Source organism: Oncorhynchus gorbuscha, linkage group LG10, assembly GCF_021184085.1.
Source record: "Oncorhynchus gorbuscha isolate QuinsamMale2020 ecotype Even-year linkage group LG10, OgorEven_v1.0, whole genome shotgun sequence".
Taxonomy (NCBI): domain Eukaryota; kingdom Metazoa; phylum Chordata; class Actinopteri; order Salmoniformes; family Salmonidae; genus Oncorhynchus; species Oncorhynchus gorbuscha.
This window is the reverse complement of record NC_060182.1, coordinates 8,219,125-8,234,609: the sequence shown is the minus strand read 5'-3', so window position 1 is coordinate 8,234,609 and position 15,485 is coordinate 8,219,125. Positions and strand designations below refer to the sequence as shown.

Below are 15,485 nucleotides of genomic sequence, written 5' to 3'. Positions count from 1 at the left end.
GTTCTCACTCTCGTTCTCACTCTCCTCTCTCTCGTTCTCTCTCATTCTCACTCTCCCTCTCATTCTCACTCGTTCTCACTCTCATTCTCACTCTCGTTCTCACTCTCGTTCTCACTCTCCCTCTTTCACTTTCTCTCATTCTCACTCTCGTTCTCACTCTCCCTTCACTTTCTCTCACTCACTCTCTCGTTCTCTCACTCTCGTTCTCTCTCTCGTTCTCTCTCATTCTCACTCTCGTTCTCACTCTCCCTCTTTCACTTTCTCTCATTCTCACTCTCTCCTCTCGTTCTCACTCTTCTCTCTCGTTCTCTCCCTCTTCTCACTCTTCCCTCTTTCACTTTCTTCACTTCTCTCTCTCATTCTCTCTCGTTCTCACTCTCGTTCTCTCTCTCGTTCTCACTCTCGTTCTCACTCTCGTTCTCACTCTCGTTCTCACTCTCGTTCTCACTCTCGTTCTCTCTCATTCTCTCTCTCGTTCTCACTCTCGTTCTCTCTCGTTCTCACTCTCCCTCTTTCACTTTCTCTCATTCTCACTCTCGTTCTCACTCTCATTCTCACTCTCGTTCTCTCTCTCGTTCTCTCTCTCGTTCTCACTCTCCCTCTTTCACTTTCTCTCACACGGAAACTCTTAACATATTTTTCTATTTAATCAACACACCTGTATCAATAAACGCCACATCATATTTTTATAAAGACTGAACCACAAACATACATTATTTAGTCAAACCCAGGGGATCCTACTCCAGCAAGCTGTTGAAATACCATCTATTTTTGGACTGCAAAAATAATTGCAAATCCAATAGTTTGATCTCTACCTGTCCCTGGCTGTAATAGTATTTTCCGGCCTGCAGAAGAAAACCTGGAAGTTCCTAAAATCTTTAAAATATTCATGAATTTTATTCCAACCATCCTCTCTGCATGACAAACCAGTCAGTGAGGCAGCCCCTCCCCCAACCTCCCCTGTGAGGGGTTGGGTATAAACTGCCAACACATTGACCGCATTCCAAATGGAAGCCTAGTCCATATGTAGTGCACTAGTTTTAAGCAGGGTTCATAGGGCTCTGGTCAAAAGTAGTGCACTAAAAAAGGAATATGGTGCAATTTGAGACACAGATATACAGTGATGTAATAGTGGCCCAAATGAATTATGGGCCATGGTGATTCTGCTGTTCTGCCCTGACAGAAAAGGAAGAGAGTAGGCCCTCCTGTATAAACCACTGCCCTTAGTGGAGAGTTAAGTTAAGGAGAGATCTGTGAAACATCAAAGACAGGGGTTGGAGCTAATATTTAGCCCAAAGGCTGGCCTGGTAAACGGGCAGGCGAGTGGGGGACTGGAGGGTAAGGTGGACTTCAAAGAGACATGCTAAACTAAATCGGCAGGACAGTATATGGACGAGTTCAAAGAAAACAATTGGAGAAAACAACTGATAGCAGCAAAGGATTCAACTCCAAATAAACAAGTAATTCAGTCTTTTGTTCCTGTGTTGAGAATAGTGATTCTAGTTGACAGGACTGTAAATGCGAGGGTAGAACACAGAAAGCAGGGCCAAGGCAGCAGGTTAGAAGGCTTGGTTGAGTTAGTTGAGGTTGGTTAGAGGTAGAGCCTTGGCTGATACAGGAAAGAAGACTTGGCTGAGGCAAGTTAGAGGTAGAGGATTGCCTGAGGCAGGTTGAAAAGAGGCAGGTTGGAATGCTGAGACAGGTAAAAATTATTGGCGGAGGCAGGTTGGAAGGCTGAGACGGGATAAAAGGCTTGGCTCGGTTCAGGCAGGTTAAAAGGGTTTGCTCGGTTGAGGCAGGTTAGAAGGGTTTGCTCGGTTGAGTCAGGTTAGAAGGTTTGGCTCGGTTGAGGCAGGTTAGAAGGGTTTGTTCGGTTGAGGCAGGTTAGAAGGTTTGGCTCGGTTGAGGCAGGTTTAAAGGCTCAGCGGACGCAGGATAGAGCAGCAGACAAGATCTTAAAAGGAAGGTGTGGCTGTTCTAATGGTTTGACTAACAGTCGCAAATTCCCTTTAAACCCAGTCTGCTGTGAGGTCAGAGGTTAGAGGTCATCAGAGGTCAGGATACCGTGCTGCTCCCCCATTGAACAGTAGACACACTCTGTGTATTCCCACGGCCAGAGATACAAAGTGGATTCAAGGAACTTTTCATGAACAAACAAACAATTTTAGAAGCCCACAAGCAAGCGTTAATGTAAAGTACAGCGCTATTATAAACAAATTGATGTTCCTATATACAAAAACTTAAGTTGGGTCAAATGAAAATAAAAGAACATCCAAACAACAGCGAAACAACATGAGCAGATAATAGAACTGAACATCGGCCTACTTCTTCAAAGCAGCAGAAAAACATACATTGGCTTTGGCTTGGAGCTAGCTGAGGTAAAAAGATGCTATAGTGAGTTACAGTAAAAGCACCCGTAAAGCAGAGAGGGAGAGAAAGAGGGAAAAAGAGTGAGAGAGAGAGAGAGAGAGAGAGAGAGAGAGAGAGAGAGAGAGAGAGAGAGAGAGAGAGAGAGAGAGAGAGAGAGAGACAGAGGGCAAAGGAGGATTATGGGTAATGGGAGCATCCAGCAGACCACTTACGTTGACAATGGCCTCCTTGGTCTGGGCCATGTCTGATATGACTCCGTCTGTGATGATGAGCAGGACAAAGTACTGAGAACCGTCTTGTACGGCCGCTGCGTACCTGGGAGAGAACAGAGCCACAACAAGTTAGGGGCTCAAAGATAAGATTAGAATTGCCCCCTTCCAATACTGATGATGACATTACCGGGACATTCTAGAAGTCATTGGAGCAGTAGATGTTCAGTAACATAATGCAGGGCCTAACTAAATTGGTTGCGCTGAAGATCTGCACTGAAGACTGACATTTAAAGGGATACTTTTGAGATTTTGGCAATGAGGCCCTTTAATCTATACTGAACAAAAATATAAACGCAACATGCAGCAATCTCAAATAGTTGACCGAGTTACAGTTCATATAAGGAAATAAGTGAACTGAAATAAATTCATTAGGCCCTTAATCTCTGGGTTTCACATGACTGGGAATACAGATATGTGTCTGTTGGTCACAGATACCTTAAAAAAAGATAGGGGCGTGGATCAGAAAACCAGTCAGTATTTGGTGTGACCACCATTTGCCTCATGCAGCGCAACACATCTCCTTCGCATAGAGTTGATCAGGCTGTTGATTGTGGCCTGTGCAATGTTGCTCCATTCCTCTTCAATGGCTGTGCGACGTTTTGGCGGAAACTGGAACACGGTGTCATCCAGGTCGATCCAGAGCATCCCAAACATGCTCAATCAGTTGTGTCGTCGGACGGCCCAGTTGCAATTTGATTTGAATGGATTTACTTCCCTCGGAGTCAGATGAACTTGTGAACCACTCACACGTCCCCCGTGGGGTAAAGATTCAGAGTCTCCTCATTGCCCCACATCAAAATTGTTCATACAGTACAGATCTAGGATCTTATTTTGAGCCATTTTCCTACAGCAATGTGGATAATAATGGAATGGACCTTTTTTGTAGGGGATGATGCATTTTTCTTAGGAAAATTAAGTCTGACATTTCAATGTGGAAATTACAAACCTGAGAAGTCTATTTAAACCTCAAATACACTGCGTGTTTTTGAAAGTTAATTTTAAGTTCTCCTGCAACAGGGTGATTAAATGAAGATCTTATATCTGTCTGTGCATATCACACTATGTTGAGGTAAACATCGGAGTATAATGCTTCTTTTGATGTCAAATAAACTGCATTACACTTAAAAATGTCTTCAAGTTCCACCACCGATTTCTATATGGCTAGCTATGCTACCAGCTTATACGAATGGGAGTTAGCATTTAGCAGCCATTTTTTCCTAACCCTGAAAAGGACTACTTGGAAATATTATGCAGTGAAAACAGCGAAATACATCCCAATTGGATTTTAGGAACCAGATTGTGGGCCTGTTAGAACACAAAAATCATCACGAATTTGACAAATGTCCACTTTGTAAAATCAGATTATTTCTAATGTCTGCCATTGACAGCATCCTTGTTCTTTCCCCTCACCGTCAGCTTTCCAATCATCTCCTGACCGCATGTATGAATCGAGCCCTAAAAGCTGGTCTCTAACTCTGACCTGTCAAAGGCACACACACACACACACACGCACGCACGCACGCACGCACGCACGCACGCACGCACGCACACACACACACACACACACACACACACACACACACACACACACACACACACACACACACACACACACACACACACACACACACACACACACACACACACTCTCAAACACACACTCTCAAACACACACACACACACACACACACACACACACACACACACACACACACACACACACACACACACACACACACACACACACACACACACACACACACACACACACACACACACACACACACACACACACACACACACACACTCTCAAACACACACTCTCAAACACACACACACACACACACACACACACACACACACACACACACACACACACACACACACACACACACACACACACACACACACACACACACACACACACACACACACACACACACACACACACACACACACACACTGTTACTTCTAAATCTCTTAGGCCCAGTGCTTGTGATGAGCCACATCATAGACTCAGCAGTGTTCTGTATGTACGTGCCCTAGATTCACCCATCCCTAGCTGTCCATAACATGAAACATTTACTCATGTGTTTAGAATTGCAAACAGCTGTATTTCTTTATTATTTTTAGAGTTATTATTGATTGCCAGGTGGGCTCATGATTTGACCAGGTGTGGTGTATATTAAGCCTCTCAGAGGCTAGGATCAGCTCCATCCTGTCCAATGTAATCTGATTCATTATGATCTAGGATCAGAACCCTCCTGTCCAATGTAATCTGATTCATTATGATCTAGGATCAGCTCCCTCCTGTCCAATGTAATTTGATTCATTATGATCTAGGATCAGCTCCATCCTGTCCAATGTAATCTGATTCATTATGATCTAGGATCAGCTCCCTCCTGTCCAATGTAATCTGATTCATTATGATCTAGGATCAGCTCCATCCTGTCCAATGTAATCTGATTCATTATGATCTAGGATCAGCTCCCTCCTGTCCAATGTATTCTTATTACTTGTGATCTAAAAGGCAAAACTGATCCTAAAAGGCAAAACTGATCCCAGCTCTCCTACTATACTCTGATCCTGATCATTTTATTGTGACTAGAGAAGAGGAGACAACAGAGACACATCCAAGCGCTCATTATGCCAAAGCTAAGGACGTTTTGACAGTTCAGCCGGACCTCTGGGGGTTGTTGTTGAGCCCTTTCTCCTGCTTTCTAATTTAGCTTGTCAGATGATTGGCTCGCTGGAGTCTGGAGCTGACACTTTAATTAAAGACAAGGAGGGGTTCAGCATCAGAAGCATGGTGTGTCCCCAATGTGTGGGTGTGTGTGTGTGTCCGTGAGCGTGAGTGTGTGTGTGTGTGTGTGTGTTTGAGTGAGAGGAGGTCAGACAAACACAGACTTGAGACATTACTGTTGTTATGGAGATTAAAGGGACATCTAGCCTCATCAGGGCCACACACACACACACACACACGCACACGCACACGCACACACACACACACATTTTACTATCCTTGTGGGGACCAAACAATTGATCCCCATTCAAAATAATATTTATGTTAACCCTAACCTCTACTGTAACTCAAACCCTAATTCTAACCCGAATTCTACCCCTAAACCTAAAATATTTCCTTGTGGAGACTGGCGAAATGTACCCACTTGTCTGAATTGTCCTTGTTTTACTATCCTTATGAGGACTTCTGGTCTCCACAAGGAAAGTAGACACACACACACACACACACACACACACACACACACACACACACACACACACACACACACACACACACACACACACACACACACACACACACACACACACACACACACACACACACACACACACACACACACACACACACACACACACACACACACACACACACACACAACAACAACAAACGTGGGTCCATGCACTCATAAGTCTGACCTGAGACTTGACCTCCACTTACATCTGTCACCACGGCAACAGTTGATTGTTTATTTCCTCTTCATTAAGTCACAACGCACCCATAAAACAACAGTTATTTGCTGGTTTACTGGATCTAATGGCCTGTCTGATTCGTATCCAGTGTGGAGCTGAAGGTTGCCTGAAGGTTTGTTTTCAACTGGCTTTATAACCAAGGTTGAGATAAGGTTGAATGACGATCATCAGCCTTGTGATGTAAGACAAGTGCCAGATCTGCTTATCCTGTTGTATAGCCGACTCTTATAACCAGGTCCCAGAACTGTTTGTGCTGTGTAGCCGACTCTTATAACCAGGTCCCAGATCTGTTTGTGCTGTATAGCCGACTCTTATAACCAGGTCCCAGATCTGTTTGTGCTGTATAGCCGACTCTTATAACCAGGTCCCAGATCTGTTTGTATAGCTGACTCTTATAACCAGATCCGCTTATCCTGTTGTATAGCTGACTCTTATAACCAGATCCGCTTATCCTGTTGTATAACTGACTCTTATAACCAGGTCCCAGAACTTTTTGTGCTGTGTAGCCGACTCTTATAACCAGGTCCCAGATCTGTTTGTGCTGTATAGCCGACTCTTATAACCAGGTCCCAGATCTGTTTGTATAGCCGACTCTTATAACCAGGTCCCAGATCTGTTTGTATAGCCGACTCTTATAACCAGGTCCCAGAACTGTTTGTATAGCCTGTGCTGTTGTATTGACCTTTTATTTCAATCATTGCAATGTCTCTATGCATACTCATAGGACCCTACACACTCACAGGGCCCTACACACTCATAGGACCCTACACACTCATAGGGCTCTACACACTCATAGGGCTCTACACACTCACAGGGCCCTACACACTCATAGGACCCTACACACTAACAGGGCCCTACACACTCATAGGACCCTACACACTCACAGGGCCCTATACACTCACACACACTGTCACTCCAACACACACAGAGACACTCACTCCACCATCTGCTCACTCATACATCATAAGCACATTAATTTATACTGACTTTACACACACCCACACTCACTCACATACAAGTTGCTATTACTCTGTTTATCTTATATCCTGTTGCCTAGTTCCCCTTTTACCCCTGTACATACAGCATTCGGAAACTTTTCAGTTGGACTTTTTTCACATTTTGTTATTCAGTCTTTTTCTAAAATGGATTAGATTGTTTTACCCTCATCAACCTACTACACAATACCCCATAATGACAAGGCAAAAAAAAATTCTTAGATTTTATTTATTTTAAATAAATAAACTGTAATATCAAATTTACATACATTTTGAGACCCTTTACTCAGTACTTTGTTGAAGCACCTTTGGCAGCGATTCCTCTTGGGTATGACACTACAAGCTTGGCACAGCTGTATTTGGGGAGTTTCTCCCACTCTTCTCTGCAGATCCTCTCAAGCCCTGTCAGGTTGAATGGGGAGTGTTTCTGCACAGCTATTTATAGGGTCTCTCCAGAGAGGATAGATTTAAGGTTTAAGTCAGACCTCTGGTTGGTTCACTCAAGGACATTCAGAGAGTTGTCCCGGAGCCACTCCTGTGTTATCTTGGCAGTGTGCTTAGGGTCGTTGTCCTGATGGAAGGTGAACCATAGCCCCAGTCTGGGGTCATGTGCGCTCTGGAGCAGGTTTTCATCAAGAATCTCGCTGTACTTCAATTCTGACTAGTCTACCAGTCCCTGTCGCTAAAAAACATCCCCACAGCATGATGCTGCCACCACCATGCTTCACCGTGGGTATGGTGCCAGGTTTCCTCCAGATGTGACGCTTGGCATTCTGGCCAAAGAGTTCAATCTTGGTTTCATCAGACCAGAGAATCTTGCTTCTTGTGGTCTGAGAGTCATTTAGGTGCCTTTTGGCAAACTCCAAGCAGGCTGTCATGTGCCTTTTACTAAGGAGTGGCTTCTGTCTGGCCACTCGACCAGGCCTGATTGGTGGAGTTCTGCATAGACGGTTGTCGTTCTGGAAGGTTCTCCCATCTCCACAGACGAACACTGGAGCTCTGTCAGAGTGACCATCGTATTCTTGGTCACCTTCCTAATCAAGGCCCTTCCACCTGATTTCTCAGTTTGGCCGGGCGGCCAGCTCTATGAAGAGTCTAGGTGGCGCCAGTATTTTTTCATTTAAGAATAATGGAGGCCACTGTGTTCTTGGGGACCTTCAATGCTGCAGAAATTTGTGCCTTGACACAATCCTTCCTCAGAGCTCTACGGACAATTTCTTCAACCTCATGGCTTGGTTTTTGCTCTGACATGCGTTGTCAACTGTGGGACCTTATATAGACAGGTATGAGCCTGTCTAAATCATGTCCAATCAATTGAATTTACCACTGGTGGACTCCAATCAAGTTGTGGAAACATCTTAAGGATGATCAATGGAAGCAGGATGCACATGAGCTCAATTTTGAGTCTCATAGCAAAGGGTCTGAATAGTTATGTGAATAAGGTATTTCTGTGTTTTATTTTGAATAAATTTGCACAAATGTCTAAAAAAACTGTTTCGCTTTGTCGTTATGGGCTATTGGTAGATGGGTAAAAAAAAGAAAAAGCAGACATTGAATATCCCTTTGAGTAGCCTTAAAGTATGGGTCGCGGACCTGTTGATGGATAGGTCGCGACATGTCAGAGTAAATTTATAATTATTTTTGTTAATGACTGGAATTGATTTTGGCCAAATGCAACTGCACTCTCTGTTCAGTGTGCACTCTGCTTAGCAGCGGTGTCTCTGCTCAGTTTGGCAGCTGTGTGAGTGGGTGGAAGATTCCAGTGTGCTTCACGGTTTACCGGATCTTTTTCCGGCAGTTTTCACTCCACGACTCACACGCTTCAGTGCTGTAGTTCAGCAGCAGATGATGCGCTGTCAGCCACTGGCTTGTCATTCCCACTCGTCATCACTCACCGCTGTCATCGAATGGACTCAAGCTAGCAACAAGTTCTGACTGAGCTCAATTGTCATGAAACGCAAATACAGCGATGAGTTTCTCTCTCTTGGTTTAATACAAATCTTGAGAAATAACGAGGAGTGCCAGCAACGTGTTTTGTGCAGGGAATTGCTTAGTAATGAGTCTCTCAAAACGAACAAATTAAAACTACAGGTCCTGACCAAACATCCACAGCATGATGGTAAACCCAGGCAATTATTTCAGAACAGAATGCTTCAGGAAACAACGTGTCAACAGTGGAATAGTCAGTCAGCTAGGAAGTCATTTTAGTCATTTTATAACAGGTGATGGATGATAAGCTGAAATAAGGGAATACCATCTCTCATAATAGTAGATGTGAGTTTCTCTTTTAAACAATCCACTTGTACACAGCTATTAGCTAACGCTAGCCAAAGCAAGCTATCTAGCTACTGATAGTGCAACCCTAAGTGGAGAAAATAAACTGTTGCTGTTAAAATACAATAAATCATTTGTATTCTGAACTGGACCACACTGATTGATGCAAGATTATTTTTGAGACAAACACACTCACTCAGTTCTGGGTTGCTCATCTACAGCAGGAAGCAGTCTCCTGCCTGACTCACACAGTTCTGGGTTGCTCATCTACAGCAGGAAGCAGTCTCCTGCCTGACTCACACAGTTCTGGGTTGCTCATCTACAGCAGGAAGCAGTCTCCTGCCTGACTCACACAGTTCTGGGTTGCTCATCTACAGCAGGAAGCAGTCTCCTGCCTGACTCACTCAGTTCTGGGTTGCTCATCTACAGCAGGAAGCAGTCTCCTGCCTGACTCACACAGTTCTGGGTTGCTCATCTACAGCAGGAAGCAGTCTCCTGCCTGACTCACACAGTTCTGGGTTGCTCATCTACAGCAGGAAGCAGTCTCCTGCCTGACTCACTCAGTTCTGGGTTGCTCATCTACAGCAGGAAGCAGTCTCCTGCCTAGCTGAGAAAGCAGTAGTCGTTATGATCCAGTTTGGCACGGTGCCTTCGGAAGGTATCCAGACCCCTTGACTTTTTCCACATTTTGTTAGGTTACAGCCTTATCCACAAAATTGATGAGATTGTTTTTCCCCCTCATCAATCTGCACACAATAGCCAATAATGACAAAGCAAAAACAGGTTTAGATTTGTTTGCTAATTTATATATATATAAAAAAAACTGACATATCACATTTACATAAGTATTCAGACCCTTTACTCAGTACTTTGTTGAAGCAGTCTTCTTGGGCACGATGCTACAAGCTCGGCACACCTGTATTTGGGGAGTTTCTCCTATTCTCTGCAAATCCTCTTAAACTCTGTGGTATTGTGTGTAGATTGCTGAGGATTTTAAATGATTTAATCCATTTAAAAAGCGAGTCTGTTTCGTAACAAAATATGGAAATAGTCAAGGGGTCTGAGTGCCTTATCCAGTGCCTTTTCCGTAAGGCACTGTACCTATGGCAGTCAGGGTTCTCAACTATAGCATGCTTTAGAAACAAGTAAAGAAACTGACTCAATGCTGAGCATCACCTCAGTGTTGCACTGTCACTAACTGAGCCCTGAATAGACCTGCTTGTTGAAAAACCAGTCACACACCTCTCATTAGGACTGTGTGTGTTTTCTGGTCTACATCTGTGTGATGTGATCAATCAGTTCAGAATTTAAATTATTTATTGTATTTTAACAGCAACAGTTCCAACCTAAGAGTGTTAGGTTTCGTCAAAGAATCCTCCATTTGCAGCAATTACAACCTTGCAGACATTCTAGTTGTCAATTTGTTGAGCTAATCTGAAGAGATTACACCCCATGCTTCCTGAAGCACCTGCCACAAATTGGATTGGCTCGTATGTACCATACGGTCAAGCTGCTACCACAACAGCTCAATAGGGTTGAGATCCAGTGACCGTGCTGGTCACTCCATTATAGACAGAATACCAGCTGACTGCTTCTTCCCTAAATAGTTATTGCATAGTTTGCAGCTGTGCTTTGGGTTATTGTCGTGTTGCAGGAGGAAATTGGCTCTAATTAACCGCCATCCACAGGGTATGGCATGGCGTTGCAAAATGGAGTGATAGAAGGAAGGCTATCACTCCATTTTGCCACGCCATGCCATACCCTGTGGTATCCCTTTTACCCTGTACAAATCTCCCACTTTATCAACACCAAAGCCCCCCCAGACCATCACATTTCCCCCACCATGCTTGACAGAATGTTCTTCTTTGTGATCCGAAGAACTCAAACTTAGATTAGTCTGTCCATAACACTTTTGCTTTCCTTTTAAAAACAAGGACATTTCTAATTGACGCGCTATATATATATCTATATATATATTTATATATATATATATATATATGTATTTCATTTAATTGTTATTTGTCTATGTTGCATTTGTTAATTGGCATAAGTACAATGAAATGTACCAATATCTATGTTTAGTCGCATGTTTTCGTAAGTTTAGGTCCCAGGAAAAGACAGAATTTCTAAATTGGGTCCCAGGCTGAAAAGGTTTAAGAAGCCCTGCTTTTGAGCATGGTGAAGTTATTAATTACACTTTGGATGGTGTATCAATACACCCAGTCACTACAAAGATACATGTGTCCTTTCTAACTCAGTTGCCGGAGAGGAAGGAAACTGCTCAGGGAATTCACCGTGAAGGGAAAGGGTGACTCTAAAACAGTTACAGAGTGGTGGCTGCAGCATGTTATGGGTATGCGTGTCATTGGCAAGAACTGGGTAGTTTTTTTGTTGTTGATGAAAATAAAGGGCATAGAGTTAAGCACAGGCAAAATCCTAGAGGAAAACCTGGTTCAGTCTGCTTCCAACAGACACTGGGAGACAAATGTACCTTTCAGCAGGACAATAACCTACAACACAAGGCCAAATATACACTGGAGTTGCATACCAAAACAACATTGAATGTCCCTGAGTGGCCTGGATACAGTTTTGACTTAAATCGGCTTGAAAATATATGGGAAGACTTGAAAATGGCTGTCTAGCAATGAACAATCACCAACTTGACAGAGCTTGAAGAATTAAGACAATAATAATGTGCAAGTATTGTACAATCCAGGTGTTCAAAGAGATTTAACCATAATTCATCACAGCTGTAATCGCTGCCAAAGATGATTCTAACATGTACTGGCTCAGGGGTGTGAATACTTATATGAATTTAATATTTCTGTATTTAATTTTCAATACATTTACAATTGAAACATATTTTTTCCCACTTTGTTATTAGGGGTTATTGTGTGACGATGGTTGAGAAAAATAAAACAATTTAATAAATTTTTAATTCAGGCTGTAACACAATAAAATGTGGAATAAGTTTATGAATACTTTCTGAAGGCATTGTATTTATTTTCCAAGATAAAGAACACAATATTTTACATACAGCAGCTTAAGACCAAAGAGTTGGTCCTTTATCTCAGTATTATTTTAAACACCAGCAACGGTATTCTCTAGATTAGTATTAGCATACTTTCATCAATGACTCACTTTGCCACGTGGTTGACGACCGGAGCGAAGTTGGTTGGTCCGTAGAGTTGTACAGTCTTTAGACTCTGATGGTATGCTTCTAGAATCCCCTCCATTCCGTTGCAGTAGGGGTTCTCTATGTTGCCATTCTGTGAAGGAGAAAATACAAACATGTTACCTGAATTAGTTCATCAGGTATATACCTTTTTGAATGGTTCATTTCTGAAATATAATCAGGATAATATAGTGAGGGAATCGAAGACGTGAGTGTAAAGGAGTACGCATATATCGGTTTATTTTGCTCCTAGCAGAACATCTGTGCTTGCATACTCCCTAAAGACCTCACTTGTAAAACGAGAAAAAAGTGCCAATATTACTGCTGTTTGTCCCTCTTAAGCCACCGTAGCAACAACATTGCCAGTAACACTTCCTCAAAATAGTCTGAATTAATCTAAGATAAATCAAGAAATCTGTAATCAATTTTGACATTTTTACTCAGGAGGTTTAAGTGGCACAATTTTACATATAACTAAGATGTTCGGGTTTTAAAAAAAGTTGTCATTGTGCGCTGATGATTCATGTTTTCTTTTAAATCCACAATTAGAATCCCTCAACAGCCTCATAGAGGATCTAGATCATTTTTCTAACCTCTCTGGATCAAAACCAAATTACGATACTATTGTACTATTTTTATTTCTAATTTTTTTTGTTTGTTGACATTACCATGTAGTTTACCAATAAAATGGTCTGACATACTCGATATTCATATCCCGAAAGAAAGAAATGATCTCACTCCAATACATTTTAATAGAAAGTTAGCAAAAATAGATAAGATCTTGCTACCATGGAAAGGAACCTTCCTATTTGTGGAAAAATCCCCCTGCTTAACTCTTTAGTCATATTACAGTTGACCTATTTGCTAATGGTTTGGCCTACACCTCGCAACCAGTTTTTAAAAATTATATGAGCAAAAAATATTACATTTGATTTGGAATGGCAAGCCAGCCAAAATTAAAAGGGCCTATTTATATAATGAATATGAATTTGGAGGGCAGAAATTATTAAATATTAAAGCATTACACATCTCACTAAAGGCTTCAGTCATACAAAAGGTATACTTAAATCCAAACGGGTTCTCTAACAAATTGGCAAGAATGTCTCACCGCATGTTCAAGAATGGCCTCTTTCCCTCTATTTGATTATTTGAAAACAAAATTGTCTACAAAATATTGTTATTTTTTAAACAAACCATAGAAAGTTGGTTGCAATTTCAGTTTAATCCATCAGAAAAGACAAAACAAATAATCCGACAAATATTATATTTAAATAAATAGGTCAAACTCAAATATACTAATTGATAAAAGAAAAAATTGCTCTTTGATAAAATTTAAAGAAGGTATAATCATTGTAAATGATATGATAAATAGGACTGGTGGAGTTATGTCACACATGCAGCTAACACAATTATATTGAAATGTCTGCTCTACCCAATATAACAACCAACTGGATTGCAGTATTACTGCAAAAATGGAAGTGGAAGGGGGAAAAAGTAAGGAACTTGTCTGTCGGCCCTGAATTAAAGACCAAAGCTGGTTAAAGAAAATTGTGATTAACAAAAATATATACCATTTCATTTAAGGACCGTACAGATTGTAAAATAGTGGGGAAGAGATTTTTGATGTACCGACTCCATGGCACATGGTTTATGAATTGAAACGCAAAACAACATCGGATTCAAAACTTTTAATTTTTCAATTTAAATTATCATACAAAATTCTTGCAACCAAAATAACGTTATAGATATGGGGGACACAACCTTCACAGCTCTGCAGATTTTGCTGCCAGGAGGCAGAGTCATTAGATCATTTATTTTGAATTGCAAAATTTACCTGGAGCTAACGCTGCAGATTCCAATACTGGGTGATTTGAAAAATCATTGTCAATCGATCAATAATATAATAATACTTTTAGCTAAAATATTTATAATTAACTTACTTAATCTGTAGAACCTACGAGAATAGAAAGGTTCAGAACACTTGTGAAGCATCACAGCAAAGGTAAAAAATATATGGCAAATAAAATCCGATATGGATGAGGTTAAGAGGTAGATGGGAGAGGTTGAATGGAGCTGAAGGGTGGGACTAATAACAACAAGATAACAAAATGTAAAATAAAGTTTGTCTGTAAAATGTATTTAGGTTCGGCACTTTTGTGAAATTGCACAGTTGAAAATATATAGCAAATAGAAATCAAACTAGATGGACATCAGAAATATTGGAAGGCCAGGACTAAAAACAAACAAAATATAAATATTTAAAATAGATTGTGTCCGTAAAATGTATATAGCACATAAACTGGAAGTGGAAGCCTAGGTGTTGTTGTTCATTAGTTTACTCCAATTTTGGGAGGGGTGGTAGGTTTTGCGGCAAATAATAAAGGAACAAAAATTATATATATATATATATATATATATATATAAATGTAAAGGTTCAGGGCAGTACTTCTGAAGTGAAAAAAATGTCCATGAAAACTAGTAGTCTACTGCAGAAAGAAGGGACTAGCTGCTGCACTCTCTCCTCTCTCTCTCGTTGAATGACAGCAAACACATCATTGAAGAATCCGGTTCACAGTTCCCACCCCTACTGTTGATCAATCACCAACGAAGAAAATAACCTGCCGAACTCCTACTGTTGATCAATCACCAACGAAGAAAATAACCTGCCGAACCCCTACTGTTGAACAATCACCAACAAGAAAATAACCTCAACCCCTACTGTTGATCAATCACCAACAAAGAAAATAACCTGCCGAACCCCTACTGTTGATCAATCACCAACGAAGAAAATAACCTGCCGAACCCCTACTGTTGATCAATCACCAACGAAGAAAATAACCTGCCGAACCCCTACTGTTGATCAATCACCAACGAAGAAAATAACCTGCCGAACTCCTACTGTTGATC

The 15,485-nt window shown here is 41.5% G+C and overlaps 1 protein-coding gene across 1 annotated transcript in view; it reads right to left on the bottom strand.

Moving 5' to 3' along the window:
* Nucleotides 1-15,485, bottom strand: part of LOC124045494 (copine-5-like) — a 187,593-nt gene that overhangs the window by 11,811 nt on the left and 160,297 nt on the right. Inside the window, 2 exon segments of the mRNA XM_046364823.1 lie at nucleotides 2,583-2,685; nucleotides 12,545-12,672. Coding sequence (XP_046220779.1) covers nucleotides 2,583-2,685; nucleotides 12,545-12,672 — 231 coding nt within the window.